General features: G+C 38.3%; 1 protein-coding gene across 2 annotated transcripts in view; it reads left to right on the plus strand.

Annotated features, from left to right (window-relative positions):
• The window catches only part of LOC107714842 (E3 ubiquitin-protein ligase RNF31-like), a 21,105-nt gene extending 10,714 nt beyond the window's left edge, over positions 1-10,391 (plus strand). For both annotated transcript variants that reach the window (XM_016520806.1, XM_016520807.1), the window contains exons 10-23: positions 758-991; positions 1,077-1,391; positions 2,069-2,254; positions 2,704-2,910; positions 3,288-3,461; positions 3,624-3,722; positions 3,905-3,994; positions 4,295-4,409; positions 6,237-6,349; positions 6,563-6,673; positions 6,834-6,882; positions 7,621-7,717; positions 9,512-9,677; positions 9,770-10,391. In XM_016520806.1, coding sequence (XP_016376292.1) covers positions 758-991; positions 1,077-1,391; positions 2,069-2,254; positions 2,704-2,910; positions 3,288-3,461; positions 3,624-3,722; positions 3,905-3,994; positions 4,295-4,409; positions 6,237-6,349; positions 6,563-6,673; positions 6,834-6,882; positions 7,621-7,717; positions 9,512-9,677; positions 9,770-9,820 — 2,007 coding nt within the window. In that variant the 3' untranslated portion in view covers positions 9,821-10,391. The remainder of the gene's footprint in view (positions 1-757; positions 992-1,076; positions 1,392-2,068; positions 2,255-2,703; positions 2,911-3,287; positions 3,462-3,623; positions 3,723-3,904; positions 3,995-4,294; positions 4,410-6,236; positions 6,350-6,562; positions 6,674-6,833; positions 6,883-7,620; positions 7,718-9,511; positions 9,678-9,769) is intronic.
• Positions 10,392-18,395: the final 8,004 nt, after the last annotated feature.

Below are 18,395 nucleotides of genomic sequence, written 5' to 3' on the forward strand. Positions count from 1 at the left end.
GAGAAAGGAAAAAATGAAATCGCATCATATGACCCATTTAAAGGAACACTCCACTATTTTTGAAAATAGGCTCATTTTCCAACTCCCCTAGAGTTAAACAGTTGAGTTTTACCGTTTTCGAATCCATTCAGCCGATCTCTGGGTCTGGCGGTAGCACTTTTAGCTGTAGCTTAGCATATAGATCATTGAATCTGATTAGGCCGTTAGCATCTCACTCAAAAATGACTAAAGAGTTTCTATATTTTTCCTATTTAAAACTTGACCCTTCTGTAGTTACATCGTTTACTAAGACTGACGGAAAATGAAAAGTTGCGATTTTCTAGGCCGATATGGCTAGGAACTATACTCTCATTCCGGCGTAATAATCAAGGAACTTTGCTGCCGTACCATGGGTGCAGCAGGCGCAATGATATTACGCAGCGCCTGATAGGCTAACTTCCGTCAACATAACCAACGTGACCACCTGCTTGCACAGGGAGCGTGCTGGGGACTATTTTCAGGCGGACTCCCCCCATTCTCCACTGTTTATCAGGAAGTCATAAACTGATAATCAGCCAATGTTATTATGGTGTGCTAAATAAAGATCACAGTTCTTTTTGGTGCTGCTGGTGGGTGTTACAGATAATCTATTTAACATTGATTAACTGATGAGAATATTCTGATTTGTCATTGCAAATGAAATGAAAGTCTCATGCTGAGTTTTATCCTGAATGTAGGTTCCTGTTTTAACTTCTCCTATTTTCCTTATGTCATTCAGTGGGTTTGCCAGTTTTGTACGTACGTCAACCACACACCATCACCTGTATGCGAAATGTGTTGTCTTTCGAGGTCAGAGCCTGCTCTGTCACCCCCTAAGCCCCTCCCACTCTCATCAGTCAAGGACGTCACACCGCCTCCAGCCCCACCTAAAGTCATTCCCACTGAGGACCCTGATTTCAAAAGGCAAAGACTGATGAGGGAGGAAGGGCTTAAACTTATTCAGATCATTCGTGTAAGTCTGATATTTTTGTTGTTGTAGCCGGGGCATCATCCTCTAAAGTTTACAAGCATCCTCATTGTCTCTGTCCTTTTTTCAGGCGGGAGAGAAGAAAGGAGTGAGCCCAGAGGAGGTTTACACCAGCATGTGTGTGTCAGGAAACAGTAATGTAATGCCGTATGACTGGCTGAAAGCAGAGCTACCTCATGTGCTTGATGAGATCTGTGTGATGGCTGCATCCTGTCAGCAAGAACCCAACACACAATCAAACTGTTTAGGGGGGAGCAATGGCCAGGATGGACAAAAAAGCAATGCAGTGCCCCTGTCCAGAGCAGAAGCCAAACGGGCCTGGCTGGCAGCAGGGGGAGACAATGAGAAGGCTGTCAGGCAGGCTCTCAGAGACCGAAGAGTTAAAGTGAGTAAAGACTATTCTTGTGCATCCAATCACAGTAATACTGATGCTCATACTGATTGAACATCTATGGCTTTGATTTGGGGGAATTCCATTTGTGTTTTTAGACCTTTCAGAATGGTCAGTGATGTAACTTTAAATGCTAACATTAAAATTGAAGGGATGGTGGGGGGAAAGACAGCTTAATTTGCAGAAACTTTAAGTTAAGCTCTGATTTGGTACTATTTTAGGTAATAACTTTTATTAACATTTACAACAGTATAAGAAAATATATAATGCTTAACAGATCAGTTTTTTATACTTACAGGTACATATTTGTGTATATAAGCAAGTATTTATAAAATCAGCTGATATTGGATATTTCATTAAGCATGCTCATTTCCCTTACTTTTATATTTGGATTACTTTCGCCTTTATCAAACACTCACTTAAAGCTAATCTTTAAAATCACTAATAATTTAATAACATTGTTAAATGTAATTTTAAAAATAATTTTTATAATGTTGCCTGAACTCACTTATAGTTTTTAGTTTTATTTTTAATATATTTAAAGAAAATAATATTGAATATTAATGTTGTCCGTAACATGAAAATAATTATCGGCTTATCAGTATCGTCCAGAATTGTAATATAGGTGCATTCCTGCTAAATATGACATTTTGTCTCTTTTTGTTTGTTAGGTAAAAGAGCTTGGCTCTCTGGGCTTTAATGATGTGACCCGCTGTGAAGAAGCCCTGCGGCAGAGTGGAGGGGATGTGAGGGGGGCTCTCGCTCTGCTGCAGCGCCCTTTACTGGAGCAATTCCATCAGCGCATGTGGAGCGATGAACCAGAGCCCCCCATCGACATCAACCATCCAGATAAACAGGTGACTGGCCTTTTACATTAATGGAGCTTCACTGAGACACTGCTATGCTTTCTCACCACTAGATGTGCAAAAAAAAAAAGTTATTTTTTTGTGAAATAACTTAGTCTGAATCATCTTCTGTGTGATATAAATACATATATATATTAGGGGTGTAATGGTACACAAACATGACGGTTCGGTACGTACCTCCATTTTGACGTCACGGTTCGGTATGGTTTCAGTACAGCAGGGGGAAAACTAAACATTTTTTTTTTAATTAAACAGTGGTTTACTGAAAAATTGCTCTTTCTTTAAATTTTATTATAATTTAAATTTTCTTAGGGATAAAAATCTACCTCAGCTTATGCTCTAAACTATAGGGAGCCCTTTTATGTTACTATAAGTTTACAGTTAACAACAGAGACCAAACTTAAATTTAATTACTATTTATTTTTATTCTTTGTGTTTAGCATGTTTGCCGTAGGCTGCTAGCAGTGTTTGATCTGCCTAGCTGGGGGCGTTGTGAGCTGGTTCTGTCTTTGCTGCGGGACACTACAGCCACATACACACTGGAGGATGTGATTCAGGCCGTGCGTGAATCACCTGACCGGGACTTCATTCGCCGTGTGCTGAATAAGGAATGCCCCATCTGCCTGTCAGTTTTTCCCCACAGCAAGGTACTTTGCGTCAGCTCCTTCTATGTGATTGGCTCCAAATCTTGCACTTTTTACATCAGAATGCCCTTACCTTTAGGCATATGAATATGAACTATTAGAGGGAAAGTTCACCCAGAAATCATCAAGTCATTATTTACTCACCATTATTTTGTTCTAAACCTGTATGACTTTCTTTCGTCTGTGGAACACATATGGACATATTTCTACCTTCTGACAGTTTATATTGTCATACTGTATACTGTCCTACCGGGTCCTGTTCACAAATGATCTCTACATGGAAAAATGGTGTTACCTTTTTTTGGCTAATGTATGTGTTTGAAAGTACCTTACATTAAGTCAGGGCTATTTTTTGGTGTGTTTTTTTCTGTCTGTCTTAGATGCAGTCTCTGACATCGTGCCAGTGCTCTGTGTGCTGTGGATGTTTCAAGCAGCATTTCACCATAGCGGTGAGGGACAAGCACATCAGAGACATGGTGTGTCCTGTCTGCACAGAGCCTGACATCAACAACCCTGAGCACCTGAACAGCTACTTCTCCACTCTGGATATACAGGTACTGCGAGAGAGAAAAAATAAATAAATAAAGATGGTCAGTGCAATACTGGGACTTGACACAGCAGCAATATAATTGAGCTGCAAGCTACTCACTGTGATGTATGAAACGATCTTTTGTGTGTGTGTGTGTGTGTGTGTGTGTGTGTGTGTGACTGCCCAGCTCAGGGATTGTCTCGAACCGGATGTGTACGATCTTTTCCACAAGAAGCTGACTGAGCAGGCTCTCATCAAGGACCCAAAGTTCCTGTGGTGCAGCCATGTGAGTGACACTGCCTCCCTGCACTTCCTCACTGTTCACTTCTTCTCAGAGATAGCTCTCATGCTCAAAAAGCTGTAGTCTCATTCAAGCGTAATTTAATGATCTGAAAAGAGGTGCATGATGTGAAGTGTCTTCATGTTTGCATCTCATGCATCTCTTTCACTCTCTTCTCATTTCCACAGTGCTCATATGGCTTCATCTACGACGGCGATCAACTCAAGGTCACCTGTATGCAGTGCAGGAAAAGCTTCTGTGCTCAATGCAAAAAACCGGTAAGTGTTTTCAGAAAGCAAGAAACATATGCAGGGACCTTACATGAACACAGGACTTGAACGTCAGTGTTGGGGAGTAATTAAAAGTAGCAGCACTATCAATTCACCTGTGTTTTTCAGTAGAATGACAGTAGTCAGTAGCTTCAAAATAGTGTCGCATATGCAATAACACATTGTTTACCAAAAAATCCAAAACAAACTCTCATATGTATGTTTAATGACAAAAAAAAACTGAATGAATACTTAATTGAATGATGGTAGTTAATGCCTTACTATTTATCTGTCTGTCTCTTTTTGCAGTGGGAGCCGCAGCACATGGGGCTCTCGTGCGAGCAGTTCCAGCTGTGGAAGCGAGAGAATGACCCCGAGTACCAGAGGCAGGGCTTGGCCGGATACCTGCGTGACAATGGGATCAGTGAGTCACCTTTTGATCTGCTCTAGAAGCCTGTCGGAACTGTGCTTTCTTTCTTCTAATCCACATATACTCACAGCAAACAGTATTGCTGCCATCACTGCCCCTGCCCGACTCTGACTGCCAGAATAGATCTTAACCTTAAGAAATATGTTGCCTGCTTATACAGTCTGTTTGTTTGTTTTTGTTGTGTTTGGTTCAGTGGAGAAGGTAAACCAAATCAAATATTAATGTTGGGTATTTTTCACAGGCATTTTTATTCTGAGTTTATATAAGTTACTGATTGCACAATAGTTGTTTCTAGTGTAGCGTTTTACTTAAGACTTTTTCTCTCCCTCTCTTTTCTTCTCAATCCATTCATCTGACTTTCTTTTTATCTGTATATCTGTTATTCTGTCTATACATCAGAAGGTCATTTTAATGATTCAGTTTGATGAAATATTAAATATGAAGTTCTATAGGTGGAATTTTAAACAGATCTATTTATCTGTCTGCCTGCCCAACTCTGTCTATCTGTCTGTCTGTAACACGGATTGGTATGTGACATGTGTTAATTGTGACTAATCAAGATCTGAAAAATGTCAACAATAGAATGGTCTCATAGCCTAAAATATGGTCATATAGCCTTGTTCAGATCAAGTTTCTAGGTTTGAATGAGGAGGATTAAGAATTCGACCACTGCTTTTCAGGAACTGTTAGTAAAATAATAAATTCATAAAATGGGTGAATGCTAAAACAACAACAACAACAACTCAATTGTATCTTTTATGTTACCTGTCAATAATGGGTTTCAAGTGGTGCAATCAATAAGCAAATACAAAAATGAAATCAATGATATATAAATAAATATATATATATATATATATACTTGAATATGTAATAAATATACACTGAACAAAATTATAAACGCAACACTTTTGTTTTTGCCCCCATTTTTCATGAGCTGAACTCAAAGATCTCAGACTTTTTCTATGTACACAAAAGGCCTATTTCTCTCAAATATTGTTCACAAATCTGTCTAAATCTGTGTTAGTGAGCACTTCTCCTTTGCCAAGATAATCCATCCACCTCACAGGTGAGGCATATCAAGATGCTGATTAGACAGAATGATTATTGCACAGGTGTGCCTTAGCCTGGCCACAATAAAAGGCCACTCTAAAATGTGCAGTTTTATCACACAGCACAATGCCACAGACATGCAAGTTTTGAGGGATGTGACTTGTGGCCAGCCTAAGGCACACCTGTGCAATAATCATGCTGTCTAATCAGCATCTTGATATGCCACACCTGTGAGGTGGATGGATTGTCTCTGCAAAGGAGAAGTGCTCACTAACACAGATTTAGACAGATCTGTGAACAATATTTGAGAGAAATAGGCCTTTTGTGTACATAGAAAAAGTCTTAGATCTTTGAGTTCAGCTCATGAAAAATGGGGGCAAAAACAAAAGTGTTGCGTTTATAATTTTGTTCAGTGTATGAAGTTTATAATAAATGAATATTTAAATATGTAATGTAAACTTTAAATGTAGTTAATATTAATTTTTATGACTGATATTTTCTTCCTTTCTAAGCTAAAACCTATTTCTTTTCATTTTATGCCATATCTATGTATTTTTCTGTTAACGGTTACAGGAAAAACCTGGATTTTCAATGTGATTTGATTGTCACGACAATTAGACAAACACAGTCTGTTTGATTATGTCAATTATGTTTCATTTTTTATCAAACACAAAAAGTAAACATCCACAGTATAGGGTGAAAAAACTGTCACATAGCCCATTCTTTCTGTCATGTAATGATTTTTTCTATATCTGTCTTTCTGTCTTGTAGCTTGCCCTAACTGCAGGTTCCAGTATGCCCTGGCCAGGGGTGGATGTATGCACTTCAGTTGTTCCCAGTGCAGGTATCAGTTCTGCAGTGGATGCAACAACCCCTTCCACACAGTGAGTTCCTGTCTTGTCTTGTTGTCTTCGGATTGTTTGTGCCTATTTGTAGCTCTATGTGCATGTTATACGGCGCTGTACGTGACTGTGATATTCAGTTTGAATGCAGCTATGGCTGGGCTAAAAGTAGAAGCCTTCTCGGGAGCACTGTTTCCTCCCCCCTTTTCATTCATCCTCTTTCCTTCTCACTCTTGCTCACTCCTTCTCTGGCAGACGTGTGCAGTGAACCAGTGTACTGTGACAGGTCTGCATGCCCATCACCCCAGAGACTGCCTCTTCTACCTCCGAGACTGGGAGCCTGCCAGGCTTCAGGCCTTACTGCAGGTACACACATACACACTCTCGCTTTAACACAGGCACACACATTTCCTCCTACACATTCGCACGCACAGCACTCGTGTGCCAGGTTTGGTGGTGAAATATCACTTCTTATCTCCACTGATTTATTTCGGATACTTGTTTGAATGTAATTTTGTTTCCTCAGAAAAAGGGGGTGAACTACAATACTGACACTGCACCAGGAGCACAGACTGGTACGTCTTTATTCGTAAGATTCGTAAGGTTTGTTCTAAAAGCGTGGTCACAAAAAGAAAGATAACTATATTAGCGTCCACACCAGCGCACGATAATGTTCTGTTTTTTGTAAGCACGTACTGATATTATGTTGTCTATTGGCTGTTAATGTTTTTATCATTCCTCAGCTGGAAAAAATGTTCTGAAAGTGATTCCACTGATATTGTTCCTTTGTGTCGTTATCGTTATAACTGTGGTGTGGACTTCGCTATTCTCATAGAATTAGAATGATTATTAAAACTTTATAGCTATCGTTACTTATCGTCCTTGGTGTGAGCGGGCCTTAACTGTGTGGCCTGATTTCAGTCTGTCTTATCTACCCCAGAACTTCTCTAATTTATTTATCTGTGTCTGTCTTTTCATCTAATTTTTCCGTCTCGGTCTTAAAGTCTAGTTTGCTTCCAGTTTGACTCTTTATCTCAATTGCCCAGTGGAGCAAAATTGCTTTTACTGTAATGAAAGCCTAAAAGCTGGACATCATAAAGCAAAGCACTGTTTTCTGACTAAACAGCCATCCAATTACCGCTTCTCAAGCCGAGGCTATATTTGTACCATGAAATCGTAGTCAAACACACACATATACCTACTCCTTACAGCTTTATTTCACGCTCTCTTCCACTTCTCTGTCCTGAAAATATCTTTCTCGAAAACTCTACCTTTCCCCCAAATGCATCCTTGCTGTGGTGTTTTTGCGTCAGGTGTGTGTGGAGTGATCGAGCAGAAAGATGAAGGGCCTCGTCCGACTGATTCGCCGTGTGGGGCTCAGACTCAGCCAGCCCAGGCAGGACTCTGCGAGTGAGTGACATCATTGTTACCATGTTGACTGCTCCCTGTACACTCTTAAAAATAAAGGTTCTTTATTGGCATCTGTGGTTCCATGAAGAACCTTTAACATGCATGGAACCTTTCCATTCCACAGAAGGTTCTTTATAGTGGAAAAATATTCTTAAAGGGGTGGTTGAATGCGATTTCACTTTTTTAACGTTAGTTAGTGTGTATAGTTTTTAAAAAAACAAAGCATTAACACATGTTAGACTGCACCCCATTAACACAATCAAGCCTAGAAAAAAGCCAGTGAACCACCCCTTTAAGATCGTTAAAATGTTCTGTACACTAAGAAAAAAAGAGGTTCTTTTAATAACTGATAATAATTCAGTAACAACAATACACAAACATGTTGAAAAAACACCAGACTTTTAATTTTGCACTTGGGTACATCATTTTTGGCAGCACCATCAACTCTATCAATGTGAATAATTTTTAAATCAGTCTTTCTTTGGAAAAACTGCCAGTAGCCAGAAGTAAAAAGCTCAAGGTAGGCTATAAATGAATTTCAACATCACCACCACTAAGCTTATGACAGCTCTTTCAATCTTTGTTTAAGATCTACAAATTTGAGTTTAGAATAGTTTTGCACGATCACTAGTATATTTTCAACGAGGCTGGACTGGAAGTGGACTAGTGAGTATGAGTTGTTAACAACCGCTTTTTCAAGACACATAAAAGCTTAGAAAATCACGAGTGGGGTATTACTGGTGTATTTTATGTGTAGAATAAAATGTTAAAATATCTTGAGCTTTATTGTTATTGTTGGACGTCATTTCAGGCTTTCCACCAAAAACCCATAAAAAAAATTGACTTAAGGACGATGGAACCAGTAGTGCAACAATTAATTTCTGTGTTTTAGGACTCATTCCTGCAGGACTCTATAACATAAAGGACCAGATTTACTAAACAGGGCAAATTAGCGTGAGAGTGCAATTCCAAAACGGCACCGATGGGCATGGAAATTTTTGCGAGTGATTTACTGACAACACTCAAATCAAAGAACACAGACACAACATCTCATTTACATATCGACCAATGCAATATACCAAGCGCAGCGCAAATTAGCGTAGTCGCAAATAAGCAGATCCGATTCTCATCAGGTGCGGGTGATGTACTTATGACACAGGCGCAGCTTGTTACATGGAAACTGACAAACAAGCACAAAATAACATGCTTTTTTTGAGCATTAAATAATGGCGCAAATACCAGTAATTTGACGAGCGCAAACATTAGTAAATCACGTTGCGTGGTTCATTTTAATACTCTCCCATAAATTTTGAGTCTGAAAGGGAAACTCTTACAAATGCATATGCAATAAGGTCAGGCACAAAAATAACTCTGTCCACTCCTTGTAAGCACTAATTCTTCACTGCGCGCCTTTAGTAAATCCTGACAGTACTAATTTAACGCCAAAAGACTGTTTGCGCTGGCGCAAGCTGTAAGTAAATCTGGCCCAAAGACTTAACAAATGTTTGAATACCTGGAATATGTCAACTCTAATATGAAGTATAGTATTTAAATTGCCACATTGTGAGTGAATATTGTAATCACGTTTAAATGTTGACCGCAGTATGCTCTAGTCTTAAGCAGGATTAGTGAGACACTGACAAAAACGTCAGTTGCATTGCAATGGCCAAAGACATCTGTTGACTTTAAAAGAAAAAAAACAGGTCAAATAAAAGCCTGGTGTACTCCGCAAGACAAAATGACCCAAATGCCTTGTTAGGAGTAAATGAAATACTGTTATCCTCTGTGTTTCAGGAAGCATTATCGAGAGTATCTGGTCAGCCTCATTAATGGGCATTCTATTGACCCCGCCCACCTTTACACTCTTGATGAGCTGACCGTGGCCTGCAGGAGATACCATGTGGACGTCAGACAGGGGGACGAAGAAGACGAGAGAGCATACTTTGCTAGACTGCTTAAGGTGGGCTGATACTGTCCTTTCTTCAGTCAATAAGCATGACTTCTTTTTTTTGTACAGCTATCAAACTCTTTCTTTACATTTCACATCTGCAGAAACTCATGGATGGCGTGCCTCTGGGTGACAAGGTCCCTCGCAAGAAGTAAAAAACTTTTTTTTACCATGATCATTTAACCTCTATGGACTATTTTAACTAGCTCTTCTTTATGATATGAGCTGCGAGGCCAACGGAATGTTAAACACAGTGCTTCCCTGTTCTCAATGTGATGTAGTTTCACACATTTGCACAATGCACACACTGGTGAATTTTCTTTTTTTTCTAAGGTTTTGTGATTTGAAAATTCTTCCTTTTAATCATATTTGATTTTAATCACCTTCAAATAGCTGTAACTTGATTTAACAAAACAAACACTTTTGTCAGCTATAATGAAACCACTTACAGGCCGTATAATGAATGCATGATGAATGCATATAAACATTTTATTTAATTTTTTGTAATTTTACATGTAAGCATCAAAATTGTAAAACAACAGCATTTTAAATGGTTTTAATGGGTGAACCCTTCAGCTGATTGTACTTAAAGCTGTTCATTATCAGAGTTTATTTAATCAGAATTAATTGAGAAACTAAATCTGCAGATTGATAGGTGTCAACTGTCGTACAAATTAATAATGGCATGATGTTTTGAATGTGGGTCTATATGTAAATATATATGTATATATATATATATATATATGATTAAACAATTTATAAAATGTTGAATTTAGTGACTCTGTGTTTCAAAGAGAGCAAAATAGTCAATAACTCTTAAAAAGATGAAGCAGTAAAACCAGCAGTTGTGCTGACATCACTCGATCATCATCTCAAAGACATGTTCTTTATTACTTTTCCATCCAGTCGTATCAAGTTTGGCTCTGAGATCAGAGCCCTTAAAACATTTTTGCTCATCTCTGTATAAGTCTTAAAGCCATTCACAGTGGGGTTGTAGTCAGGGAAACCACTGATCAGTTGCTATTTTTAGTCAGAGGACATTTGTGCAGCCAGATATTCCTGAATATATGAATTAATTTTTGAAGCGCATGATCATGGAAGAGCATGGGCCGTTTTAAGCAGAAGTTATATGCACACATAATGAGAAAGTCAATGATATTTTTAAGAGGTCATTATTCTTAGCAATGAGAATTACATGCACTGTAAAGTTTTATGATGCTGATTGGTCACATGCAGTAGTTGAATTCTGTTTCCCCCCCTTAAATCTGACATATCACTTTACCTATATAATAGATAATACTCTGTTTAGCTGATGTTCACCAGTGTAGGGTTCTTCAGAAGCACACTTAACTGCTCAGCTGTGAAATATTGAGTTTCCTATCAGGATATAGGATATCCGACCAGCCACTTATCCCGCCCTAATGAGGGCAGTTTGCTGCACGACAAGGTATAAGATATAACTGATGGAAAAACACAACTACAGGTACAGTTGCCTTTGTGTGACAAGACAACTATTCTTTTGAGTCTTCTTGTATCACCAAAACCTTGATAGCTACAATCCAAAATGAATCATAGTGTGTAGATTGTTTTGGCCTTTTTTTTAGCATATTGATTGGCTCTGCAGAAAGCACTGACATAATAAGAAATGCATGAAGGGAAATGGTGATAGAGGAAACCCCATGAGGAGCAGAGGACAGACTGACACATGTTCTGGGGTAATTGTCTGTGTGAGGGCACAGCAGTGAGAGAGAGGTCCATATTGATAAAAAGAAGCCTTTATTATGTTTATTTTGAGACATTTTGGTAACAAGTCAAGTCAAGTCTGCTTTATTGTCAATTCTTCCACATGTACAGCACATACATACAGAGAATTGAAATTGCGTTACTCTCAGACCCTTGGTGCATACAGATAACACTAACAGTAGAACATAAAAACAGATAGATACAGATTAAATATAAAATACAACTATACAAATATACAAATAAGGTAAAATGTAAAAAAAACATATAAAAAAATACATAAAGCAGCACAAGGCACATGGCAAATAAGAGTGCAAATCAGTGAAGTAAACAACAGTGCAAATATATTTATCACTTATAAATCGTAGCAGAAGCACGGCGCACGTTTGTCAGCACTGTGCGGGAGACTGATCCCGCTCTGCTTTGACGCGTGGCTGGCGGATGCATCGGGTAGCGCTGCTTCGTGCTTTTAGAGTATTAACTTTATGCGGCTTCGCATGCGCTGTAATTTAAAAACAGCGCCTAATATCAGTGAGGTCTCCTTCATTTCGGCGATCGGCCCACTTGAATGGAATGTCCAGGTGTTCCCGATAGCCAGTATCGCCCCCCCAGACCTCAGGTCCCAGTGTGTTAGTGGGAGGGGGGAGTGGAAGGACCTGGGGGGTGGTCTGGGGTTCAGAGTTCAGTGGTGCATGGGGCAAGAGAACTTGCTTAACACTTTTACAATAAGGTCCAATTAGGTAGGCCTAATGTTAGTTTTTCATTGTTAATTTGTGTTAAAGGTTGTAGTTAACAAATAGAACCTTATTGTAAAGTGTTCGCAATATTTTCTTTTTTTGAGCAATTTAGCTTGGGAACAGAATCAGTCAAAGCAGGGTTAAAGGTTAAAATGCAATGATAGATGTAATCGGTTACAATGCAAATAGTTTTACATCACGCTGTCTGCGACTGAGGCCATAGTTCAGAGTTTTACCCTGAATAAGCACACTTATAGTGACTTTTTCTCCACGATTACGGCATTTATGGCAAGCTGTGATGTGACGTCTAACTTGTTTTGACAGATAGCCTGTCTGGTGCGGGGACCTGTGTCTTGGGGGCTTTGGGGATAGATGAGGTTTTGGTCTGTAGCAGAGGAGGGAGAAGAAAGAAAGAGACAGAAATCCAGCCTAGCCCAGCTGGGTCTGTGATTCTGCTGAAATGTTTCCACATCTTTGACACCCTGAGCCACCGCTCCCTTAGGGAATTGGACCTAGTGTAGTGTGCAGTCGCAAGATATCTTTATAATGAGTTTATTTTTGTGCAATTTCATTTTCTCATTGATTTGCATATTTCAATGTTTACATTCTTAATGCTCGATTCATCGGTGCATGTTGTTTCAAATATACTTTAACTCTGCTTTTCACAGTCCAGTGGATAAAATCAAGCCCTGTCCTATACTGAATATCCTGTTTTACTTGAAAACATGTCCAATTATGGAAGTAAACTGGGTTTTGAATGGCATTTCATGTTGACTAAGGATTCCTGTAAGCTCTTAGTGTAGCAATGTAGATACTGTATGTGTACTGTATGCTCTCTGTAGACAGATGGGACAAGGAAATGGGCCCTGAGAAATGGGTTATATATCGCTAGGATCACTCTGATATGTCTTCAGGCCTTCTTTCTTTTTTTAGATATCAAATCTGGATTGAGCCATTAATGAAGCCAGGGGAATCATGGATATCATGATACAAACGAACAGTCAGTCTAACTGTGTTAATAATCTTTGTGCTGCATGTGAATCATTCATTAAAAGGCATGTACTCAATTTACACCAGTTATATTTCTACCCAAAGTCTGGGTGGCCACAACATTAAGAACTAGTTAAAAGGGTACTCTACCCAAATATTTTAATTTTTTTAATAATTTACTGCCACCCAGGTGTATATGACTTTCTTCTTCAGATGAACAAAAACAAAGATTTTTAGAAAAAAAAAAATAGTTTCTGTAAGTCCACATAATGTTAAGTGGATAGTACAAGTTGACGCTTCAAAAACCACAAACACGAAACAACTATAACCCACATGACCTGAATCAATACCTTCTGAATGGAAACTATATAGGTGTGTGTGAGAAAATATATTAATATTTTAAACGTTTTAAACTATAAACTTTTGCTTCAGGCATGAACTATAATTACCGGGTAACTCCGCCCACAACAAAGCTCATTGGACAAGAAGTACAGAGGAAAAACTAATATTTTATGACAAATCCATCAAATTCCACAAGGAAATCGTTAAAAAAAATACTTCGTTTATTTATTGTTTTGTCCTGAAGATACATTTTGTCGGCTGCTTGGTTTTTATTTATGTTGCGTCATGCCGGGTAGCCCCGCCCACACTGAAAACTCATTGAACAGATGCTCCTTATTGTATATTAATCACCAGAGCCCATGTATTGCTGTAAATATAGTGAAACTGCTGTCTCTCCTACTTAATCCCATTCAAACTTCACAGTTGGAACGTTTGTATTAAGAGTTCCATGAACCACGTGACCATATGGCGGCGAGATCACAGCATGTCGCAAATCTGTTTTTCAGCGGCTCTGTAATCATCAAGCATGGATGAGAAAACACTGATCTTGGAAGTTTAGAATCCGTCTGGTGAAACATTATTGAAATACAAGGTGTGTTTTCGGCTGCAGTGCATTGCGAAAAGCGCGTGCAAACAGAGACAACTGTTCTGATTGGCTGTGTTTTGTGATTGACGTGGTAGGGTCAGGGCATGTTTTTGGACATGTTTTGCGTCTTGAATGTTCTCGTGTGTTCTGACACGATGCTAGCCAGACCGGTGTGCTTTGTAGTATTACAGACTGCAGACTTTGGTCAACACACTCAGCGTTTGTGAGTGGGGTCAGAACCTCCTGAATGGAGCTGGAGCTCTTTAACATGCACCGCACCTCTCCTTTGACCTTCATTATCTTGCATAACCAGATAGCAGTGCAACGCAAATGTAGTGGTGGAATGCTGATCAACCAACTGTATCAAAATAAATTGGCGCCAGCAGTCAAACTAAAATGAGAACATTCAATCCTCCAAAAAACCTTAAGCACCATATAGGCCTATGTGAACTCCAAACCACACTTGTGATGGGGAAAAGATAACTTAAACAATATTATGATTTTTTTTTTAAGTAATGATTAAAGATATGAATAACATCCTGACTTGTTTACATTCTATTACTGAAAAAATCCCTTCCATTCTGAGCATATCCCAAAGGGGGATATAAGATATTTTGGGTGAATCCATTATATTGAAATGAGTAACTGGGGCTTCATGCTTGCTGGCTTTCTGACTGGCATTATCTACACAGCTTTGACTTTCTAGGCTGCAATTATTATTAAGACACGTCTGTTATGGAGCTGTGCAGTATTCAAAAGTTGCTGATATCCCACAGGACAGTCAAATGCAAGAGAGGCAGAGCAAAGAGAGGGAAAGACAAGAGGTGAAAGGATACTATGGGCATTGGAAAGCTTTCTGTGATGAAAAAGACAGCTTCTGGAAACTGTCATACTTAACTTGATTGAGGAAGCAAATATATTGCGCTCTTTGAAGTTGGCGTGAAATAAAAGTTCACCTTATCTGTTTTCTACAGTAAATGCATGTTATTGTCATCATTTAGTCCTCTCAAACCCATCCAATAAACAGCCGATGAATGAAACAAAGTGCAGACACAACATTTTTGTCTTTTTCGACAATCTGTCAGAATGTATGTAGTTGTTATCCATTGCTCATGTACGTCAATATTCTGTTCCATTGCAACTTTAAAATCACATGAAATCAAAGTTTTTTTTTTTCTGTTTACTTTCATTGGTAGATTTGGTCTTTGTAATCCTTATTTAAAACAGAATATTTTGCTTATCTTTTGTAACGATAAACAAGCAGCTGATTAAACAGCTGTTATATGAGTAAATCTTTATTTCATCTGACTCCATTCTTCGTTCTTTTCACCATCAGTCAAGTCCTGCTGTTTTTTTCCACATCAGGTATCAATCAGAAGTAATATGGGTTGAAAATGGCAGTTCACACTGACACGTTGATCTGAAATGGACTAAAAGCACAACCTCCCCTACAGTGGTCACAAAAAGTATTTAGATACTTAAGACAATTTAAAAATGTATAACAAAGCATTGAAACAAGTGGAATTTATTTTAGAGAAGTATGGCACAAGCACACTTTTCGATCAAAAAATGTACACAAGATGAAGTTCGTTAGGTGCCAAAATAAGAAACAACAAAAATTGTGTTCAAAATGACACTCACTTTCTGTCTGCCAAACTTTTTAGAACACGTTTATTGTTAATATTCATGTTTCTTGGTGGTAATTCTGCTAGAACTGAACTTGAAGGAAACTGACTTCACACATCTGAAAACCTACACTAATTGGTTGACTAATTTAAAAGGTGGCTCAGAAGATCATTCTGAGAAAAGCTAGCATTATTTTTTGTGTAGACACTTGGTATGATATTTTGTAAACTACCATTCAAAAGTTTGGGGTCAGCAAGGTTTTTTTTTTTGGTTTTTTTTCCAAGCAAGGATGGATTTCTATTTCTTTTTTTCCCTTTCTTTCTTTTTTTAACTTTATATTCATCAAAGAATCCTGAATTTTTTTTTCAACATTGATAATAATAAGAAATGTTTCTTGAGCACCAAATCAGCATATTAGAATGATTTCTAAAGCATTATGTGACACTGAAGACTGGAGTAATTAAAAAATTGTGATGCATAGCAGGAGTGCACCAAGGATCTAAGATCACCAAGTAATAGAACCTAGTTTAGTTCCAAGTGATGCGTAATTCTCTCCAGGAATCAGGAGCTACAGGGACTGCATCAAGGCCAGGGTGCCTCCTCCTGTTGCCACACATGAACCTTGCACAATCTCCCTGGGGCTCTGACCATCCAGGCATGTCTGTCCCTTTCCCTCTCTCTGTCTCACTGTCGCTGCAGGGGAGCTTGGCACACAAAGCCATTTGTCCAAATATACATGTGCTCAAACCACTCCATTAGTAATAGGAGCGGTGGGTACCCATTTTCACACCTGGAGGTCTCGAGGGTACCTTGCCTGGTTTCTGTCATGTGAGCACTGCGAGCACTAGGACCACGTAACCTACCGATCACAGAGTGAGATGGAATGAGCTACTGACTCTGCTGTGGGGCTTCAGCTCTTTTTGTTCCTTACAAATACAGATGTGTGAGAATATGTACCTTAAACATGATGATGTGAGAATTTCTGTGATTATTGCAGATGCCTGATGTTATGCAGTGTAATGACAAATCATTTTCCACCAAATTAAGCCACTGAGTTTGAGTCAAATTATGATTCCCATTACAGTAGCTGTTCACCCACGACAAGGTTTAAATATAGTGTCTTAAATGACTCCCTAACAAATGTCATTTGCACAGATGCTGTATATGACAATTCTGTTTCAATCATGTGGTTTCTTCTCCACGCGTTCTCTATTTCGCTACAGATGACGATGTTTCATTTTGAAATGCCATGGCAATTAGGGCTGAGGTGAGCTAATGAATTGTGTAGTCCCCTGTGGCCAGTTGGGATTTGACATATTTTCTCCGGTGCACTGACCGTGGGTCGCAGCACTATGGACCACACTACCAGCATTTAGTACTCCAGCATGACAAGCTTTTGACACACACAAGTTTTTTTTAGTATAGAGTGGCTGAACAAAGTGTTTGGACAATTGAGTCACATTTCACATTTATGATGAATGTATGTAATTACAATAGAAACAATATATAAAAAGTGGCATCTGCAAATTATTGATTCTAGACTTTTCTCATCCATTTTTGCATTTAATTTTCACTAATCTGAAGGTGATTCTTAGTGAAGGTGATTAGCTATATATATATATATATATAATATTATTTTTTTTTTATATTTTGTATGTAATGTGAAACTGAAAACTGAAATATTTTGTTTGAAAAGTGAGTTTGTACTATATTAATGTTTTTAAAATAAGAACCACTTGGTTTGATATTTGTTATGTCAGGCAAATACTTTAGTGTCATATGATCCTTCAGTAATCATTCTAATATGCTGATTTGGTGCTCAAGAAACATTTATTATTATTATCAATGTTGAAAACAGTTGTGCTGCTTAGTAGTTTTGTGGAAACCATGATAAAAAAAATTTTTCAGGATTCCTTAATAGAAAGTTCAAAAGAACCACATTTATTTAAAATATAACTTTTATAACATTATAAATATCTATTTTGATAAATTTAATGCATTTTTGCTGAATAAAATTATTTTCTTTCAAAAAAAATGTAAACCGTATTGTTTAAGCTAGACAAAAAGAATCTGACAGAGGGAAAGACAAATTACTGTAAAATTCAAAAGTAGCATTTACATGTGAACAAACATTATAGAGTTCTTTCTCGCTCGCATTCTCACCCTAACTTCTATAAACTGTTGTCATATGGATGTACCATATGCTGGCATTACATGTTGAAATATAGCATGATTATTTTTAGAAATGCAAGTGAAAGTGTGATTATTTACTTACGTTTACATTTACACTCTTGGCAGATGCCATATTTCCCAAGCCATTTGCGTCTTAGTGCCTATATTTTTGTGCACTTTTATATTTGTGACAATTACTTAAGTAGCTAAGGACACGAGCCAAGCATTAAAACTAATCCTGCGCTTATTAACAACAAAGTACCAGTTTAATCGCAAAACATTGCAGCGACAGTGATAGATACAAACTGCATAATTAGATGAGTCAAATATTGAAGTTGGACCACAAAGTCCCATTAAGAATGGTCACAGGCTATAGGGTTTGATAATGGCTTGTGGACAGTAAAGATTCAGAGTGTTGGCTGCATTATAAGATGGAAATAGTGTCTTGAATTTATTTTGGCAGCTGTGGGAACCCAGTCCAGTGAGCTGAGCAGAGGTTTAATGTGTAAGAATATGAATTTGGCAGCATTTTTTTTT

This window comes from Sinocyclocheilus rhinocerous, unplaced genomic scaffold (assembly GCF_001515625.1).
Source record: "Sinocyclocheilus rhinocerous isolate Xijiao unplaced genomic scaffold, SAMN03320098_v1.1 scaffold1350, whole genome shotgun sequence".
In the NCBI taxonomy this organism is placed as follows: Eukaryota; Metazoa; Chordata; class Actinopteri; order Cypriniformes; family Cyprinidae; genus Sinocyclocheilus; species Sinocyclocheilus rhinocerous.